The following is a 19,452-nucleotide window of genomic DNA, read 5'->3' as shown; positions in this document are numbered from 1 at the left end:
TTTTTTTGTTTCGGCTAAAAATCTGTTCTAGGGGGCAACCTCCCCTCAAATGTCAAGTCGAGGACTAATTGAAGTGGGGATCTGACCCCTGTGTTCCCCTCCGATTTCCATGAAACGTGGCAGCTGTATAGAGGGGCCCAAAGGAAGAAATTCGTGTTTTTTTTATTCAGCTAAAAAACTGTTTTACAGGGCAAAACCTACTCAATTATCAAGATGAGGACAAATTCAGGTGGGGATCTGACCCCTGTGTCCCCCTCCGATTTCCATGAAACTTGGCAGGTGTGTGTATAAACGGGCCAAAATGAAGAAATACGTGTTTTTTTTGTTTCGGCTAAAAATCTGTTGTAGGGGGCAACCTCCCCTCAAATGTCAAGTCGAGGACAAATTGAAGTGGGGATCTGACCCCTGTGTCCCCCTCCGATTTCCATGAAACTTGGCAGGTGTGTGTATAAACGGGCCCAAATGAAGAAATACGTGTTTTTTTTTTGTTTCGGCTAAAAATCTGTTCTAGGGGGCAACCTCTCCTCAAATGTCAAGTCGAGGACAAATTGAAGTGGGGATCTGACCCCTGTGTTCCCCTCCGATTACCATGAAACGTGGCATGTGTATAGAGGGGTCCAAATGAAGAAATACGTGTTTTTATTTTGTTTCGGCTAAAAAACTGTTTTAGGGGGCAAAACCCGCCTCAAATGTCAAGATGAGGACGAATTGACTTTGGGATTATCTGACCCCTGTGTCCCCCTCCGATTCCCATGAAATTTGACAGGTGTATAGAGAGGCCCTGAGCCCCCTGTTTCTTCCTATGCCAAATTTACGTGGTTTCAGGGTCAGATCCCCACTTCAATTTCTCCTCATCTTGACATTTGAGAGGGGGCCTCTATACACCTGCCAAGTTTCATGGAAATCAGAGGGGGGACTTAGATCTATGCTTAGATCTCCCTTGTAAGTGTATTAATTAATTACAAATCGCGCACGCGCACACACACTATATATATGTGTGTATGTATGTATATTATATATATATATATATATATATATGTATATTAGCATGTAACAATATGTTATAAACACATTCTTACTTTCCAAAGAAGCGCATGTGGGATGGCAAAACGGATCCGGATCCGGATCTGAAAATTCCGGATCCCTTTTTTTTCACTCGTCTGACAATTAAGGGAACGACTACTACCATATACTACGCAATGTTATGTGTGAGTATATGTTTAATAAAGGAATCATCTTTGAATCCTCATACTGGTTCCGTGCCGTCAATCGTGATTATCAGACTCCAGCATTTGGTGGAATATTCCAAAAGTTGAATGCCGATTGGAACTCTCTAAGGAATTGTTTGCTTGTTACGACTTGGCAACATTGGGAAAGGAAGCAACCAAGAGAAAAGAGCATCATTCTAGTCAATTGTCGACAATTTTTTAATATATTTGGTAAGGTATATATTGTGTTTAATTATTTATATAAATGTTTATATTTGGCTGAAATAGATTATACCCCTTTGAACATTTAAATCAGTGAATTTCATATTGTTTCTACTCGTACTAAAGTTGCCGCACCTCATGCGAGTATTTAGGCATGGGCTCATGATGCCGCCGCCTTTTTTACTATTTGCAATACTATGCGTATTTTCTAACCAATCACCCTACAGCCTATGTGTTACTGGTGTTTCTGCAAAGTTCACTAAACGTGAAATTTACTTTTTAAAGCCAAAAGCTGTAAGTAATTAAAAATGTGAATACGATATGAAGTGTCCGCCGAGTGCAGGTATCAAATTTATTGGATTATGTAAATCAGTGAAGGCATTCTCCTAACCGTAATAAGCGAATTGTTAAGAGAAGACTGGGAATTTAAAATGTAGTTACTGACATAGTAGGAAATATTCATTTTGGTTCATTTGTTAATCATCCACCAGTCTACACTATTTTTTGCATGAATCTTAAGGAGGTGTTTGGCTGAAGAGCATTAGGGTTTCCTTGGTAACAAAGCTTGAATACCAGGTTGTGCTCGCGAGTTGGGTGGCTCAAGATAAAGGTTCTATCCCACCACTATCCCTCCTTCACAGTTGCTTAGTTTCAGTGTTAACATTTTCACTAGATCTGTATTATGTGTAGGTTATAATTACAAAGTCGAATAACTAATTTTGCATCACACTGGAATATGTGATACTTAATTCTAAAACTTTGTTACTATAGAATGTCTTGTGACCATTCCCTCCCATTTGCCCAGAACATTTTCCACAATTTCTCAGTAAACAACCACATTTTGTGAGCATGGAAACTTGATGAAATGCAGACATTATTGAGTGGCGGGGTCTTTTGACAGTCTGGTTGTGGCCCTTTGCAGTCAGTCATGGAAGAATCTTATATCCAGTTAGTAGGGAGACAAATTTATGGTAAATAAAAATTGAGGAGAGCGGTAAATAAAATGTTAGATCAGCGGTATATACCAGCCGTGGAAAAAAAAAATTGGCACACACATTTTCATCATGAGAAGAAACAACATACAAAAGAGCTATAAATTGATAAACTACTTCATTTTTATATACTGTACACATACACAAGTACTTAGCTGTCCAACCAAAATGAAAACATCAACACAAAATTACTTCATTTCTAAATTGCATATTCCGGGGAAGAAAGGAATGCAGCTTGACAGGGAGCGAAGTTTTCGAACTGAGATTATGTGCATGGGAAATCCCAATTTGCGGTGTATTCCTGATGTGATCGAAGATAAAACGTTCTTCAGCTGCAAGTGGTAGGAAACTGTAGGCAAACGTTTCGTTACAAATCGAGAGTTTGCCGGTTTTTGCGTGTTTTCTACTTAATTTGATGATATTTCACGGTTATTTTGCGAAAAAGCGTTCATTTCGTGGAAAAGCACACATTTTGTATTACTTCGCGAATAAAACTCATGCATATTTCATCATTGGGGGTGTAGTTACGTGCAGAATGTTCAAAATTGCATCTTTTTTCCACATTTCGTGATTTCGCTCATCGCGAAAATTCAATGTCCCTACCAGTTAGCTTTACATACATTCGTAAACTCCAGCCAAAGATGGCTATATCTGTTCTAGAACTCAATCGAAGTGTGGCCACCTCTGCCCACTTACTTCCGGTTCCATGATATCACGGTGACTTATCTGGCTTACTTGGCTCATGAGATTTGAAAGCCATTCTCGATGCGATGCGTTCTCGGCGATAACTAGCAGAAAACTCCACACAGCAGCTTTCTTTCAATGGCTGGGGCAATAATATACTTGTTGCCTTCGTAACCATAAGTCAGAAAACAACGAAAGGAAAAGGTGCAATTAATATTATTTTATAATTCTTTCCGTAGATATATGTATGGGAAAAATATGCAAAAACTGGTATCCAAGGAAGAAAAAGTAGGACAATGAAAAAATGTAGTTTTTGATCTGAACTGCAATGATAGGATCACTGAAATATTTTTTAAAACTACTTCATTTACCTTAATACAACGTTGTTGGTTGGTGTTAATACACAATACATTAAACTAAATTCACCATACACTAAAATACTACAAAAATAATTATTTTCAATATGTAGCCATAAAGTTATTTGTGCCAATTTTTAAAAGTTATCATAATGTTCTATTAATGTAGGCGAGATTTTGTCCCATTTATACCTACCCATACTTCTTCCAAAAGCAAGTTAACAGCTTTTTAAACAAATAGAATTCTCTGTGGTCAAGCAGACAATCTACTATGCTGTTCGTAAGACCTACACTGGAGTTTAAGAACACTTTTTTTGAACTGTATTCAACGTAAAGTTTTTTTTCGTCCCTCTAAACAATCCCACTGACTCCATCAAAGGATTCTACTGGACATTGGTAGAGTAATTATAGGTTGTCAGCACTGAATGGCAGTGCATTGAGGGGATGGAGAGGAAAAAGGTCATAGTTACAAGCTGCTGATTGTTAGGGGATGGAAAGCAGTAGAGCATTGCTTTCACCGCATGTTAAAAGTAACAATTAAAAATAGACAGTATTTCAATGTACAATGCTAATATTTGATATGATGATACCACTTTATTGGTAACAATTTACAATACCGGACCCCTCTCCAATTTTCGTAATATTTCGCATACTCACTAATTGAGGCCCCCTAATCACGAATTTGAAGTTAAAATTTGGCGGTCACATCTAGAAATTGCAAAATAAGTGAAATTGAGTGGTCTGCGAACGGCACGATTGCTCATTTTTTACCGGAAAATTTACAATCCCGTACCCTTTTGTAATTTCTATCCTACTTCTTATACTCACGAAATAATTAGTCGGGATGATTTATCTGTGGTTAACATGTAGGGGTGACCTCTAGAAAATGTTTATTAACATGTAGAAGTTGTAAAAGAAGTTCTTCAATTCTCGCAATCATTTTCCATGTACAAGTATGGAAACCATATTTGTTGATATAAACAATTGACGTTTGATATCACTTACTGTGTCTACAGCATTGCCACAGTGTTGATTTAATACTTAGAGAGCACTCATCTGTTAGAATGGTGGAAGAGAGCAGTAAAAAAGTTCTGAACATTGCACAGATCGTTAGATGGAGTGTGGAGGAGGATGAGTCGAGGACAAAGACAACTAAAGTGAAAGTGACAATCACGATGTAGAAGAGGATGTGGAATGCAAACTGATTTCATTACAGGTAAGTTTGGAAACAGTGCATGGATCGTAAAATTGCAGGATACGAAAATGGCATCTTCGGTGAGTAATGTTTGTGGTTAAAGTGCTACGAAAATCAGATTTTTTTATAGGTTTGTTGCTGCAATTACCAGAAAACCATTGACGGATAGCCACACTGAACATTCCCGGTAAGGTTATTTAGGGAAACATAGTTAAAATTGGGGGTCGTAAAACTACTTATGTAGAGGTTGCTCCACACAACATTGGCTCCGTGGTCTACTAACCCACCGTTGATTTTGCAAGGATTTTTTTTCTTTTTATGAAGATTACGTGTTACTAAGTGTGAAGAAAGAAATTCTGGAGTGCGGAAAGTAATTTTTGGAGTTCTACGTGCTACGAAACTTTCATTTTTTTAATATTTAAATTCCTTACCAACATATCTATAGTATAGACACAAACTGGTAGCCGGAGCGAAGCGGAGGCGTTGCCACGATAGCGGTTGCAGGCGGCAGGTTAATTACCCCAGGGGCAGAGCCTGGAATCGGCAGGAAATTTTGACAGCAGTTTTCATGACATTTCTTGGGGTACAGCCATGAAAAACTGACTTCGACATACATCGATCGGTACGGTTGCTTCGAAGTTCGCATACTCACTAATTGAGGCCTCCCAATCATGAATTTGAAGTTAAAATTTGACGGTCAGGTGTAGAAATTGCAAAATAAGCTAAATTGAATGGTGTGCGATTGGCACGATTGCTCATTATTTACAGAATTTTCCGGTAAATAATGAGCAATCGTGCCAATTGCTCATCACTCAATTTCGCTTATTTTGCAATTTCTAGACGTGACCGCCAAATGTTAACTTCAAATTCGTGATTAGGAGCCCTCAATTAGTGAGTATGCGAAATGTTACGAAAATCAGGGAGGGGTCTGGTATTGTAAATTCTCTGCTTTATTTATGAAGCTGATCCTTGCTATGAATGCTTTGTTACATGTTCATAGGGGTACTTTTGTATGAGGTAGTAAGTATGTAGTTACATAATTTTAACTTGATACTTGTTATTGACTACACATGCTTTTTTTTTCAGTGTAATAAGTGGATTCATGTGTCACTTCCATGAGTTAGGCAGCCAAGAAGAATTGCACTGCAATAGATTATACCCACTGATTGTATAACAGCAGAGCGTACTGGAAGTTGATGTTAGACTGCTGTCTTGTACAGCAGTGAAAGTAATTTTATGTACAGTAAGTTGTATTTGTATTTTTCTAATGCTTTTTAAAAACATGAGCTGTGAGGGCCATTAACTGACTACTTCCTTGAGAATTATGTTTGTTTTTTTTTAAATCGATAGTTTTCAATGTTCTGTGTATCACACAATTAGTTAAAATGAAAACTCTTATATTGGACTACTTTCACAGTTTTTATTCATAAAAACCTGGTTGTATACATACTCAAAAAATAAAAGTTGGGGGAGGGGGATAACTGTTCCGAATGGTTAATGATTTTTCGCAAGTTTTATTGGAATATTAGGAAGTGCCGTAGAATACTTGAATGATTGTGGGAGTAATTTTAGAAGCTTGAAGAAACACAGTTAAAATTTTAACTAAGTATTCAGTTACCGAAGAAATTATGATTTGAAATGTAGCTTACACGAGCAGACATTCTTGGTTCCCAGTCAACTAAGACACTAGTTTTCGCGGATTTTCATATGGGGGGGGGGTTGTTCGTGATCGAGACCAGATATCATGTGATCAAGTGTTTAAAAGCATTTAGGGGCGTTATTTTGATGTTAAGAACACTTAACCTAACCCCCCCCTAACGTAAGTAGATGGCAGCACCATTCTGTGTCGAAGATGACACTAAACAAATGGTTGCTAGCAATCACAGAATCGTAGACTCCAAGGTATGCGTTAAGAACATAATTAGAAATCGAAGAAATGCCTTTAAATTCAGAATTAAATAATCGGAACTTTGGCTAGATTGGGCCAAGAAAAGAAACCAAACCTAACCAGACAAAAACATAAATTACTATGAGCAAGGTAGTTTTATTTAAATCAGATTTTTTTAAGTAAAACTCCGATTTAATTCACTTTAAAGAAATAATTTATAAAATAATGTACATGAGGATTTTGTTGATATCAGGATCACTTTTGGTGGAAGTACATAATCTCATAATCATTGAATGGTGTTTATTAGGTTCTAAGAATGGAAGAAAAATATATGTACTGATGGGGTGAAGCTCATACGAAAGGAAATGTAATATGCTGTAAATACACTTAAATTTCTCTGGATTTAATATTTTTTAAGGCAAAAACGGCAAACCTTTAGTATGGAATAATGTACAAAATACTAATCATGTTAAACAGTAAATAGTGTCATTATCATTAAGCTGTAAGTAAACATGGCAGCTATTTTGCAACCTGTCGTTATAAAAAATCGCCAAAATTCAGCTACAAAAAAGTATTAAAAATATTTTAAGTTACAGTTATATAGAACATCCATTTTGTTTAATTTTCACTGGAAGATAAGTTACTGAAATAGTTCCATTAACACACTCAACAAACATTTCCATAGTAGGTTCATATATAGAGTATCAGAAACAGAAAAATGTATATTTAATTACATATAATTTTTAATTTGCTTTAATCAAAATGTTCAAATATTTTACAGGGCTGTTTACCAGAAAGAAACATATATATATACATACATACATACATACATACACACACACACACACACACACACACACACACACACACACACACACACACACATACATGTATGGTGACAAAAAGCATACATGCAATTGTAAGCCTGTTTTTTTTTTGTTGTTTTTTTAAATAAAAGAGTGACATGATTTTTATCCACCGTGACAAACCTAACCGAACATCATAAGACTATTAACACAATTAAATCTAATACACCTAACAAAACAAAACCTGTCTTATCTGAAAGGAAGCCATAGTGAAGAGATATGTACAGTAGAGTCTTGCTTATCTGACATAAACGGGCCGGCAGAACGTCGGATAAGCGAAAATGTCGGATAATGGGGAGGTGTTAAGAAAAATCGTATTAAACATCAAACTAATGTTATAATTTTACACATTTCGAACCTAATACAGTAATCATGTTTTACAACAATACAATACAATACGCCATTCTGTACTTGCGTAAATTTCAACTTGTAAACAACACAACAATGTGTGCCAAATTACACAAGACACATACGCATGTAACAGATGATAAACCGATCCCCATAACTGCACTGCACTGAGTAGCGAATGACAGACACATGAGTCATAGTGTAGGCAGGCATGCCACGCGGTACAGTTGGGAGAAACTAAAAATAGACTATGCTCACAACTTGCAGTTCTTGTTGCTGATTGATGTTTTTTTTTTTTTTTCGGTGGTATGTCGGATAATATGGAATGTCAGATAAACGAGACACTACTGTATACACATGTCTTGAAAATATGCATTTTCTGCTATATGGTTGAAGGATGGAATGTGTCAAGTGGCACACAAATGATATACTACTTTCAACGATTTTTATTTGTAAAAACTGGTTGTATTCACAATCTAATCGTGCAAAAAATATGTGCAATTTTTAATTGATGTAATTCCATGTTTTACCTAACATAAAATTTCTTTCAGGGCATAGACACCACAAATAACAGCATATTTAATATTAAAAGTACCAAATAAAATCACACATTACTTCACTGTAACTCCTCTCAATGAGCTAAAATGAGAAAACATTCAGAAAAAATATAATCTTGATAAACCATGCAGGAGTACAAAGGGTTAGGGGTATCTGAACTATGTGCTGGGTGTGTGATTCCATTATAATCATTATACTCTTTTCAGCATATTACTATTTTCTGGTACACAACAAATATCGAAACCCAGGATCCAAAACTCGGTATTGGGTAGCCAAAGCACGTTGAATACTTGTTGGGACAATTGTAGTCTCATATACTTCCATATGGGCCCAAGTTCCTTTTGTTCATTTGTGATTTCATAATGCTAAGGATGCATTTTTTACATTGTTTGATTTCTATTTTATCTGTTAATACCTATTGTGGAGTTTTATTGATTACTTACTCCATGTTTCCTTTGAGAATGTTTTTTTCACTTCCATATACTTCTATATAATTCTTTACTTACCACCAGTCATTCATTTACTGTCGTCTTCGTTACGAGCTTTTCGTTCTAGTGCTGTATTTCATCTTCTGACAAGCGCGGAATGCTTTGATTGTTAGGTTAGGCTTGTTAGGATTTATTTCTTTACATAAGTACACAACATTTAACCTACTAACAACGAAAGCATTTAACCTGACATCAGAAGACGAAATACGGTGCTTGACGGAGAAGGTGTTTTACTTACATGCGATAAGTGAGACCCTAGGTACATGTGAATGACTGTACTAGTCTGTGCGAAATGGTGATGCAAGTTTCTTTTTTTCCTGCCATAAATACCTGTTTCTGGAAATCCAAACAGTGCTAATTATTTTCACGAAGGTTCAAAGTTAGCGTGACAATCACGATCACAATTCTGCGATATTTAGTCTTTATCCTAGGAGGCTTTAAGAAAATCATTAAACAATTTGAACTGTTATCTCCATATGTGTTTTTGAGTAAATGGTAATATCATGTATTTCTGTTCACTGTTGGTGAAAATTTGTTCTTGCAAAATCCACCAATAATTTTTACACATCCTGTGTAACGAAAAATGTAAAATCATGATTTTTATGTAAAAAATCATTTTTGTTGATTTTTTTATGTATATCGATTTTTAAGTTTTAAAAAAAAACATGCTTAAAATTGCTTGCATGGTTTTTGGCACCATGCACATACATACATGTTTTTTATAGAAAGGCTTTTTCTAGTAAATGGCCCTGAAAAATATTTGAACAGTTTGATTAAAGCAAATAAAAAATATAAGTAAACATACATTTTTCTGATACTGTAACTACTATGAAAATATTTGTTGAGTGTGTTATTGAAATTAATAATATTTTCAGTAACTTTTCTTCAAGTGAAAATAGAACGTTCTAGATGTACCATATAATTATAACTTAAATATTTTTATAGTCTTTGTAGCTGTAATTTGGAGATTTTTTTAATGATAGTTTGAAAAATATCAGCTGCCATGTTTGTTTACAGTTTAATGGTATTGACACTATTTATGGTTTAACATGATTAGTATTTTGTATATTTTTCTGCACAAAATTTTTGCTATTTTTGCCCATAAAGTTATTTAATTTTAAATCAAGAGAGATCCTGTGTTTACATTTCCTTTCGTATGAGCTTCACATCATCAGTAGGCTGCATATATTTTATTTCCTTTATTTTCCTATCTTAGAACCTAATAATCACCATTAAATGATTACTAGAGTAATGTACTTTAACCAAAAGTATTTCTTATGTCTACAAAATCCTTATGTACATTATTCTATAAATTATTTAGATCAATCCACCCTGACAACATGTAAACAGAATAACCATCATGCATCTCCCAAGTGCCGTTTGTCCAACACCAAACATTTTTCAAAGCAACCCTGCAAGTTTGCAAACATTACTGCAATTTTATTAACACATTGGGCAACATTTGCATGTGTAGTGAACTTTCGAACATGAGTTCCAGAAAACAAAGCACACCATGTTGCAGCTGGTGGACCACTTCAACTGCCACTCACGCATGAACTGAAATAATGTTCGACAACATACCTGTCACCAGGGTAGTCACCATGGCATTCCAAAATAACAAGTACAGCATATATTGTGTATCACGTGTAATTTTAAACTCTACAGCGATATGGTATTAGAATGTATTGTATAGTTATTTATGGTGTTACTTTTAATTCAGTCTTGTATTAATTAATTATTTAATAAATTTTAAGATCGCATTTCAAAATGTGTTGCTTTATCTTAGTTGAATTCATGGTTTTCGTAGACTGTATTTGCACACAAAAAATTGCTTTTTTCTGAGGAAAAGGGCTGGTGCCTCAATTATTTTAAGTTTTGTCACACTGTAGCTTCCACTTCCTCGCTTCCCACACTACCAACAATGTACAGTGTTGCCATGATGTAGATTGAAATGTTGCATTCTTATTTAACTTACACATATTTTTCATGTATGTGTACATAAATGGCATTATGATCATTGCATGCATGTTTCCAGAAATAAAGTGTATCTACCTAAAATAGTTTGTGGGAAGATAATAGCAATTATTTGGAAACTGACAGTGGTAGCCAGCCATTCACGCAACAGCAATAACTTGTGGTATGGCTGCCTTTACTTATTTTTCATTGGATGTAGGAATCCTTAATGTAATCTATTTGGATAAGAAAACAGGATATTATTCAACGTTTCTAGAAGTTTTCATGGCATAATTACATATTTCACTTCATAAACCAATTCTTTTACAATTACATAATATTGTTTGTATATTTGCGACTTTGGAATGTGAAAATGCTAAGTGAGTCTCCAGTGGCATGGTGGCAATGTCAGTCACCTTCTAATCAAGGGGTGCCAGTTTCAATACCCAGTGGAGGCACACAATAGTTTGGATCTCACTTTAAACTGTAGATCTAGTTCCAATTAGCCTAATGTGCATAAAGTGAACTTGAAAGCCAAACTGAAAATGCTAAGAATCGTCTGAGTAATGAAGTTGAATTGGTTGCCTAGTGGTAGAACATTGCCACAGAATGTCAGACTGAGATTAGATTACTGATTGAGCCTCAAATTTTTGATAATTTTTCAGTAAATTATTTTTTTTTCCTCTGTGTGGTACTAGTGTGAAGGCTTAACTTCCCCCATGAATTAAAAGAGTTTTTAACTTAATTTCAATTCTTGCATGTGGGGCATTTGAAATAATATGAACAGAACAGTGATATGTATAATGTAAAATACATTGTAAATGTTGTTGCAATGAGCACTTAATATGTATCTTAACCTGATTTTAAATCTAAAGATGATGAAACCATAATCTAAAAGTTTTAACAACATTTCAATATATATTCTTAACATACTCACATTTTTCTTTTAGGCAACTTCCACGTTACATAAGATTGGATCAACATAGTCCCGGGTGCTGTTTTGATAGTACAAGGTATGTGACTGTCTTTATGTAGATATTATTTCAGTTTTGTAAGATTTTTTATTTCACTTTCACAACGTAGTGTATACTTTCCTTTCGCCCCATGTTGTTACTTTGGAATTAAAAATTTATTCAATCACACAAGTGATTCCCACTTTGTTATTACTTGTCATTCATTTCTCTTGGTTTTTTTCAACTTATCATAATCAGAGGAGGGAGATTTAATCATAAATGAAAGTTAACAATGTTTGTCGTACTTGGTGTGGGTTTTTGTTTAGATACACTTGGTATTTTGTTAAATAAATTTACAGTGGTTAAGGGAAATTTAATAGTACTCGAAACACACATTCTAGTGTGGATTTTTCTATATCAGTACACGTGGTGATATATTCGAATTGTAATTTGTTTATCAATTGTTAATCTGGAAGTAAGGGTTTTCTTACGGTCGTTTTTCATCAGCAAGTTCATACATTAATTTAGCTATGGGGAAAACATAATCTCTATCCTCCAATGAGGAACTGCATTCAGTTCCTTTTTAAAACATCAATTTTGAGTTTTCCTCCTGTGTATGTGTGGAAGGGTGATTGTGTAACCTACATTGTGCTTGCTAGAAAATACTACTTCAGAGCTCCCACATAGTCAAGTGGTTACCACTCTTGCCTTTGGTTCAAGCAGTCCTGGGCTGAATTCCAGGTGGGAGCTGCTTGAAATTATACTAGTGTGCAAAAGTTTTCCATAAATTTTCCACTAGCAATTGCCAAAATGGAGTTACAAAATCACATTTTCATTGAAATTCATGGATGATTCCCACACTAATTCTTATCCTACATAATGATTGCTGCATCCACACACCACAATTTTACTTGTGGATGAACCTGCCCATTTTTTATAATTATTAATTGTTTGCAATAATGACATTATATTGGTGTTCTAGTTCTCGTGATATTCATGCTTCCCCAGCCTCATTGTGTGCTTTGAAGTCAGGGTTCATAGGTTTAAATCTTTTGTAATACACAAACTTGGAATTAGTCATTAAATATTTTTACAAGCTAACTTCAAAGAATGTGGTCACAAAGACACATTTCAGTCCCAACAATTTTTATTCGTAACTTTGCACTTATAACCAAACTGTTGAACCTTGTAGTTCATAACAACAAGAGGAAGGAAATAATACAAACAATTTACCTTCAATGTCAGAAAGGACAGTTACACCACATATTGTCTGACCTGAATGGTAGAACTTAGTAAAAGTGATTAAGTTCAAACTGATGCTTGCCTGCCTCACATACCGTTGGTGTCATCCATAATTAATGCATAAACAACAGTTGCAATTTATAATAAACTATAAAAATACTTTAATTAAATGTCCGTGGCCATGCGGTCTAAGGTGCTATGCTTTGGACTCTGACTGTGGGATAGCATGTGTTCGAGTTGGCCTGTGTATAGGACCGGTGCCAACCCACCATCGTGAGGAAATTGGAGAGCTATGAGTGAGTAGCATAACCCGGTCTCGGAACTTCCTATAATGGCTGAGGGTTCAACGTGCTGACCCCACGTCACCCCATTACCGGTTGTAGATCTCCACACCTCTAGGTAGGATTGAAGATAGGCCAAGGGCTGTTGACCCATGGGGTTATTGTTACTAATACAATGAATCACACTGACCTAACTGAATGACCTTGAAAAAAAAAAAAAAAAAAAAAAAAGTAGATCCAACATTGTATTAAATTACTTTTGAGTGCACTGAGGGTATGCATTTTGAACTTGGAAAATTTCATTTAAGACATCGTGTCCTCTAAAATGAGATTGATCTGGTAGGATTTTTTTTTTTTTCAAAATATAATTGTTTATGTACACTGAGTAGTTGCAATTAATTACTGCGTAGTGGGTCTTTCCACTTTTTAAAAAATAAGTAAAGTTTGTCTGTATGGTAGTGTGTGTTACGCCTCTATACATGTTTTGTTCATAGATGAAGGCTTATTTATCAAGTAATCATTGAATAGGTAAGCTGCAAGCAGTAGTTTCAAACCTTGTGGGGTATTGTACGATGCATGGTGTACTGTATACACAGAGTGATTAGGCATTTCATATTTTATTACATTTCTAATTTATACCCAAAAAAAATGGGGAAAAGGACAAATTTAGAAGAGTTTCTAGGTATTTTTTTTAAGAACTGTATACTGACTGACTTTGTATGAGCTGTAGGCTGTTGTAATCTGAGATATGGTAGTGTAGAGGGAAAAGAGGCTTGCAAAGGATGGTACCGATCAGAACACTTTTATTTCTGAAGCCTTGCTGATGGCATAGTTGTAGCACTCGGTCACCTTGTAATCAAGGAGTTCCAGGTTTCGATACCCAGTGTAGGCACATGGTGATTTGGATCCCACTTTTTAAATGGTAGGTCCAGTCCAAATTAGCGTATCTGTGCGTAAAGTGATCTTAAGAACAAAACTCAAATTTTGTTTAAGGCCTAGAAAGCTTGTTTCTTGACTACCTTTCTAGTAAGAGTTAGCGTACATAAAGTAATATTCTTTCTTGAATATTTCTAAAGAGACACTGTATTTAGACACATGAATTTTACGTTTATAATATGTAGAGACAAAATGGCAGCATTCCTGTTCAATGGCCATATATGTTATACTTGAACCACAGCCAAAAGAGCCTGCAAAGACCCACGACTCCTGTGCATCCTACTCCCACTGGATGCGAGGGGTAGAGTGGATGCTCCGAGTTGAACCAATGGAGGGGAAGGTGTGCGGAGACTTTTGTCCAAAAGTTCTTTTCCGTGTAGTCCCTCTATAATGGTCAACTTTCAATCTCACCATTTACATTTCTGGGTTTGAATCCTCGCCTGGGTATGGATGTTCGTTGTGATTGTGTCTTCATCAATTTCATCAAATCTTCATTCATCCTCATCATCATTGTTACTGAAAAGTGGCAGAGAAATTATGCTAAATAACAAGTATACAAATGCAAAATGGCAGAATTTTGCGTTATTACAGGTTATTTATAGATATATCAGATTGGTAAATTATTGCTATTTTTACCAAAAACACTATTATGCTGGTTTAAAACTTATTAGCTTCTAAAAGGGTAGGGATAAAATAAAGGATTTTAAAGATCTCAGGCTGGTGCCTTGTATGTCAAGCTGGGTGCAGTGAAGTTTAGTCTCTGACAAAGATCTTTTTAAATAATTGCAAGAAATATGCTCTAAAATTACGGGATGCTTTCTGGAAACTTGGTCTTCAGGGTTTTTCCTATGGTGGGCAATTTGCACATTCTATAAGGTAGTGATGGGTTGCACTGTGCCAGGCATGTTCACAGAGACAGTGGTAGCTTTACAAATAATTAAATGGTTTCTCTTGTTCAAATATGCAATAATTTACTATACTCTTTATTAGGGATGGGACCGATTAATCGGTACGCTATCGGTATCGGCCGATATAGGCATATCGATGTATCGGTTTATCGGTAAAATTACCAATTTTACCGATCCGATATATCGATAAATATCTTATAATTTAGTGCAAAATTCTGCCATTTTGTTGTAATTTTTATGGATAATCTCCATGCCCTACTTTCTGAAAAAGTAAATGTCTAAATATTCAACTTCTTTTGCATTACAATCAGCTCGAAACACACATTTATTGCGGAGATCAATGAAAATTTCAAGGTCTTCAAGGACCATTTCTAATTTTATATCGGATCGGTAGAATATCGGTATCGGTAAATTTTATATCGGTACTGTATCGGCATCGGCCAAAATTTCATATCGGCCCATCCTTACTCTTTATGTATAAAACAACACCAGCATGGGTAATTAACTATTCAAGAGAACACTGACAAGTTCTGAATTGAGATTAGGCACTTCAACAACAAATAAGCATAATGAACAAAACTATTACTTTGTTTATAAAAAATCACAAGAATTGCAATTTACCCCTTCAAATGCTACTCATAGCCATTTTTCATTTTGTAAAAGAGCTGTTCACAGACACAGGTGGAATTGAATAGAGACAACAAACAATGCTTGATTATGCAGAGACGCTCTCACATATTTGGAGTAACATCTCATCACGTACACATTGTTAAATTTTTCCCTTAGTTCAGTAGTACAATATAATTCGATAAGTTCCATTACGTGGAACATCTTCGACATCTACACTGAAAAGGGTGGAGAATATATTAAACATGTTCTTATGCGACCTGGGGTCTTGAAATTTTGTGGCGAATTCAGATCTTAATGCTGAGACAGCTTCAGCATACTTCTTACTTTTTTGAACCACCACTTGTGACAACACTGGGAAGTGTGTGAAGTTCCAATTTTTAAGCTGATTCTCCCACAACAAAGATGACTTGGTGAGCACTGCAGTATAATGTAGCTAGCTACATGTAATCAGTTTGTCACTGGATTGCATTGCTTTCATTTATTTCATTAAAGACTTTAGCGGGCCACTAAACTAAAGCATGCGGGCTGCAGGTTGAAGACCACTGGTCCAGAATATTCATCCTGTCACATTCCTAACATCAAATACCACATGCATTAGCTGTTACTCAGTAAAAAAAATCCATGAGACAGCCAGGCACCGTTAACAGCCTGTCACAATGTGAACTATTATTCCTATATCCGTAAATCCCTTTTGCTTTCTCTTGATATTTGAATGGTCTATCTTTGTAACTAATGAAGTAAGTATGGTCTACAATAATGAAGTTCTGTTTACATTTTATATAGTGTCATGATTTTAATATTGCATTAAGTTAGTCTAAAACTCACATTTTTGTATGTTTTAATATTTCCAATACTGTTTTTGAATTAAATATACCACTCTGTAGTGTAGTGGAACCTGCTTAAGATGACCACTTGCTGTTCGCAACAAAAGTGGTTGTTTTGGCAGGTGTTACCTAGTTTACCTGTGAGAAATTGTTGCTCCCAACATTTTCTGTAGGTGCTATTAATCCGATTTCAGTAGGCAGTTTATCAGAAAGCTTATTTTGTATAACTGAAGCATGACTTCATAATATGTTTTCTATTGCTTACTGAGTAGCATAATCTTTTGTGTACCTTGAAGAAGGAGCTGTGTGTGTCCGTGCATGAGTGTACTATACATACTATACTGTTAAACTTTTTTGTTACTCCATAAATGAAGGTTCTTATTTTTCATCTGGAGTAAACAACAGGCAAAGAAAGTAACATATTGTTATTAAGCAGGTGTAGTTAATTGAAATTTGGTTCGTGTGCACAAGTTAATGTAAACCCCCTTTGGAACAGATGGTCAACAAAGCAGGTTTCACTATCATGTTAGCGTATATTTTTAATTATTCTCATGTACAGTGCATAATAATATACTTGCATCCATCTTTTTTTGTCTTATTTTTTGATAGCAAGGACTGGAGACACGTGAAATATCAAAATAAAAGTTGCTATGCTCAAGAGCCAAGATGTCATTTAACTTCTCAGCCTTTTCGTACATTGTTGCGCTGATTGTTGATGCATTCTTAATATTCTTTGCAATATTTCATGTAATTGCATTTGATGAGTTGAAGACAGATTACAAGAATCCGATCGACCAGTGTAATAGCCTGAATCCATTAGTACTTCCTGAATATCTTCTGCATATATTCTTTAACATTCTGTTTTTGTCGTCCGGTGAATGGTTTTCGTTGTTTCTGAATGTACCTCTCATTGCGTATCACATAAATAGATACCGCACCAGGCCTGTAATGTCAGGGCCTGGTTTGTATGATCCAACGAGTATAATGAACGCAGACGTTCTCACAAAATGCCAAAGAGAAGGATGGATTAAGTTAGCATTTTATTTGCTTTCCTTTTTTTACTACTTATATGGAATGATATATTCCCTGATTTCATCATAAATGTTAAAAAAAAAGACTGACTTGTGAGCTGAGAACAACAAATATACCAGATAACATATTTTTTTTTTGTAACTGTAAGTACATGGCACTTTACCTTATAGAGATTCCATAGACATATTGTAAATATGAAAACGTTTGTGCATGTTTTCTTATGCTTCAGTTAAATTTTTGGCCTAGTATGTCTATATCTGACAATTTATACATGAAGAATGTGCTCATTACAATTCCATTGTAAATTACAGTGTTTCTGTGAGAAATTTCCAAATTTGTTACCAAAAGTACACACTTGTCATTATTGTGTGTTTTTTTGTGAAATTTGTTGTATTGACTGTTCACTTATTATTGTGAATGTACTTCATAGAAGTTCTTATGAATTTTCTTGGGGTATTTAACATGAGGTTGTGTGTATCTGTGTATATTTTATGATTAGCAGGAAAATTCATGAAGGTTAATTCTGTTTCATACATGCATTGTTCATTTTGTATTGTATTGTATCTTTTGTCTGATGGTGTGATATTTTTCAGAATGTAATTACTTGATATTCATTTGCAATTTGAATAACACATTTCAAAATGTCATAGAATTCATGTATCATTTGGTACATTAAGTGTATTTTTAACATCACAGATGAAGTTATTGATCAACAATTGAATTTATCGTCAACCACATTTATAGTAATTTGAATGTGTGAAACTATTGTAAGGAAAGAATGTATTACCATATCCCTCCTTTTTTTTTGCCTCGTGAAAAAAATGACAACAATGTCAACGAAGAGGAATGTTGCATTTTGAAAATGCTGTAGAATTTTTCAATTGTTGTGTTTTTCTTATGTAGGACTTAGTTGTATTTTGGAATTTATTTATGGTTGTAAGACTTTTCTCCTTGTTAACATCAATTACGAATAAATATTTCTGTTTAAATTTCATTTGAGTTAAATTTATTATTATGTAAGTTGATGGACTTCAGAACGGTGCAAAATAACTTTGGTAAGATTGCACGTCTATATTTAGCTGCACTGGAGCCTTATTGATGATTTTCTATTCTCTAACTTCCCATTGATGCATAAGAAATGCATTACTCTACTCTTGCTAAATATGTTTATATTTTTTTGTAAAGTGAAATCTGCTTGAATGACCATCTGTTCTATAAAACATACATTATTTCACTCAAATACTAAGGCACAATGAAAATCTGAGGGGAGCTTTCTCATTGTTATAACATATTCTGTTCCTTTTTTTTTTCATGTTACTTGATGAATATTCAGTGTTGACCGTTGCCCTACATTTGAAGTGTAGGAATGTAGTGAATCAATACCATGCGAAATTATCATAATATAATTTGGAAAAATCTCAATTAAACTAGTATACCCCAGACTTGGAAATTGTGTAGAAAAGATTGCAATGTATGACTAAATTGAAATTGTAGATTTGGGATTGAGTTTGGAATAGATAAAAATTTGCATTATTGAATAATTTAAATGGAAATATCATACTCGCATAGAGTTCTGCCATTTTTTATTATTCAACTTGACATGATGAACTTTCCCATTTTGGTGTCACTGAATCAAAAAGAAAATACATCTTCATAATAAAATAGTTTAAGGTCCACTCAATCATTAAGAAACACACAAAAAGTATAAACTTTTTTTCCATTTTCAAATCTGAACTTCCTGTTTTAGATATTTACAGTTAATAATATTCTGAAAGTTTTAACCACGAATGAGCTAAATTGTAAGTTGTTTAATATTGCAATTTGTAATATTTCATTACACTTTTTAACCCTTTAAGTGGGTTTGATGGGTATTTTCATCCTTGACATT

At 34.8% G+C, this 19,452-nt stretch overlaps 2 protein-coding genes across 5 annotated transcripts in view; both read left to right on the top strand.

The window, feature by feature from the left end:
* Nucleotides 1-5,825: 5,825 nt before the first annotated feature.
* Nucleotides 5,826-19,452, top strand: part of LOC145989914 (U1 small nuclear ribonucleoprotein C-like) — a 41,802-nt gene continuing 28,175 nt past the window's right edge. For 2 of the 4 annotated variants that reach the window (XM_083125419.1, XM_083125420.1), the window contains exons 1-2: nucleotides 5,844-5,900; nucleotides 11,709-11,771. The gene's annotated coding sequence lies outside the window, so the exon portion shown is untranslated. Of the gene's footprint in view, nucleotides 5,901-11,708; nucleotides 11,772-19,452 lie in introns of all 4 variants that reach the window. The other 2 variants (XM_083125422.1, XM_083125418.1) reach the window with 2 other exon arrangements.
* LOC145989915 (protein cornichon-like) lies at nucleotides 5,834-18,701 on the top strand. Its single transcript, XM_083125423.1, has 3 exons — nucleotides 5,834-5,900; nucleotides 11,709-11,771; nucleotides 17,142-18,701. The coding sequence occupies exon 3, from the start codon at nucleotides 17,199-17,201 to the stop codon at nucleotides 17,631-17,633; it is 435 nt and encodes a 144-aa protein (XP_082981549.1). The 5' UTR covers nucleotides 5,834-5,900; nucleotides 11,709-11,771; nucleotides 17,142-17,198; the 3' UTR covers nucleotides 17,634-18,701.

The sequence above is a fragment of the Lepisma saccharinum genome, chromosome 7 (assembly GCF_977018435.1).
Source record: "Lepisma saccharinum chromosome 7, izLepSacc3.1, whole genome shotgun sequence".
NCBI classification, from domain to species: domain Eukaryota; kingdom Metazoa; phylum Arthropoda; class Insecta; order Zygentoma; family Lepismatidae; genus Lepisma; species Lepisma saccharinum.
This window is presented reverse-complemented; position numbering and strand designations above follow the sequence as displayed.

What these genes read in the sequence shown, in the direction of transcription:
- LOC145989915 (XM_083125423.1), top strand. Translation starts at nt 17,199, where the DNA reads ATGTCATTTAACTTCTCAGCCTTTTCGTACATTGTTGCGCTGATTGTT.